Source organism: Trichechus manatus, unplaced genomic scaffold (assembly GCF_000243295.1).
Source record: "Trichechus manatus latirostris isolate Lorelei unplaced genomic scaffold, TriManLat1.0 scaffold00045, whole genome shotgun sequence".
Lineage (NCBI taxonomy): Eukaryota > Metazoa > Chordata > Mammalia > Sirenia > Trichechidae > Trichechus > Trichechus manatus.
In genome coordinates this window covers 592,046-593,749 of record NW_004443981.1, presented here as the reverse complement: position 1 = coordinate 593,749, position 1,704 = coordinate 592,046, and the positions used below count along the sequence as shown (strand labels likewise).

At 38.6% G+C, this 1,704-nt stretch overlaps 1 protein-coding gene across 1 annotated transcript in view; it reads left to right on the top strand.

The window, feature by feature from the left end:
* GALC (galactosylceramidase) overlaps positions 1–1,698 on the top strand; it is a 68,723-nt gene extending 67,025 nt beyond the window's left edge. The window contains 1 exon segment of the mRNA XM_023731678.1: positions 1,043–1,698. Coding sequence (XP_023587446.1) covers positions 1,043–1,189 — 147 coding nt within the window. The 3' untranslated portion in view covers positions 1,190–1,698.
* The last annotated feature ends 6 nt before the right edge of the window (positions 1,699–1,704 follow it).

Here is a 1,704-nt window from a genome sequence, read left to right as displayed (position 1 = left end):
GTCAGTAAACACTTCTAGAGTTGAAGATAGCTGTGCAAGTGTGTAATAACAGAAACATGGCTCTCAGTTTGGAGTTGGGCGACTTGGATTCAAGTCCTAGGTCTGCCTTAGTGTCTCCTTCCATAAAATAAAACAACTAAGTTAAGGCCCTTTTGCAAAGAATTCTGAGAATTAGAAGCATATTTTAGTTTGATTCTTGGTCTTGTGCTTTGGATCTCCAGCTTACCTAGTTTAAAAAGATAGACTACAATTGATAATGCTGTGGCTATCTACTCATAAATTGCCATAATAAGAGCTAATATTTATTGCTCACTGTGTGTCAGGCACTATGCTAAGCAGGAATGGCAACCTCATGGCAACCCTCTGAAGAAGCCATTACTTTTGTCTCTCTCTCAGTGACCAGTAAGCCCTATCTTGAGGACACTTCCCTTTTCCCCCAGTGATCAGTTTAACTGATGGTTACTATTTTTCTAACTCAGGGGTAGGTGCTTCTGACATATCATATGATTTTGAAGTGATCATCTGTACATGGGAACAGAACAATGAAACTACGGTTAATTAATCCTCTTCTGGCTGAGCTAAGGTTCCTTAGTGAAGACCTCAAACAGACAGTTGGGTAGAGGCAGACATTTTAGCCCCAGCACAGTTGCATCTGAAGAGCTGGTGGCTGTTAGCTACAACACGTGTAGGCGGACTTCTTGTCAGTAAGAAATGCTTTTTATTTTAGTACGCTTTTGTCTAAAACTTCATAGTAATGTTATGAAAAGTTTTGCATTTGTTTATTTTAGGACATTTTAGTGGAGCAAAGGAAATATTGAAATATTCCTTTTACTTTGGAAACTATTTGAATAGGTACATAAGAATTTCCTTTGAGAATATGTTTTCTGTATTTCAAACTTTTGCTAAAACTTGTGGGATTGCATTTTGTCTTGAGTAAGAAGACATTTGCTTCATTAGGTAGGTATGTTATGCATTATTAAGAAATAGATTTCAGAAGATCATTTTCGTATGTTTTCAAGGGATGTGTCTCTTTCCATTCCAGGGTTCTTTCTGCTCTGGCATGTTGAATGGTAAACCTCTCTGGACAGACGTCCGTGTGAATTTCCCGAAGAATGGCTGGGCTGCGATTGGCACTTACTCCTTTGAATTTGCACAGTTTGACAACTTTCAAGTGGAAGCCCAAAGCTAATTCTCACTGAGCATCACAGAACACTCTTTGGATTTTCTTCCCTTTTATTTTTCTGCTTTTGGTTCAGAGCCAGTTCTTGTTTTGATGGACCAATATGTGAGCCTTTTGGAGGCTAAAGAGAATGAAGAGTAAATAGGGAGAAAAGTATATTTTTTCTTAAGTCTCTGGAAGATTTTACTAGAAATAATTCTGAAAAATAGATGAATCTTCAGCAGTACCTGATGTGTCCTCTAAAATTCAAACGATATATTGGGCCTGTCCTTAGAAGTGGTCTGGGTGGTTCAGACCTTGAAGCCTTGGTTTTAACGTTGAGGTTGCTCTCTTCATCTTATTTGCAAGTGATCATGCAGATGTCGATGACTTGATCATCACTGGGATGTATTTATTAATGCTGAGTGCCGACTGTGTGTCTCAGTGAGCTGATGTGCCTGTCTTGAGATAATGCTGCCATAATAAGAAGCTGAAGAACACTGGATGTGCTTTTTTTCTGAAAACCACTGCTACATATTATCCTT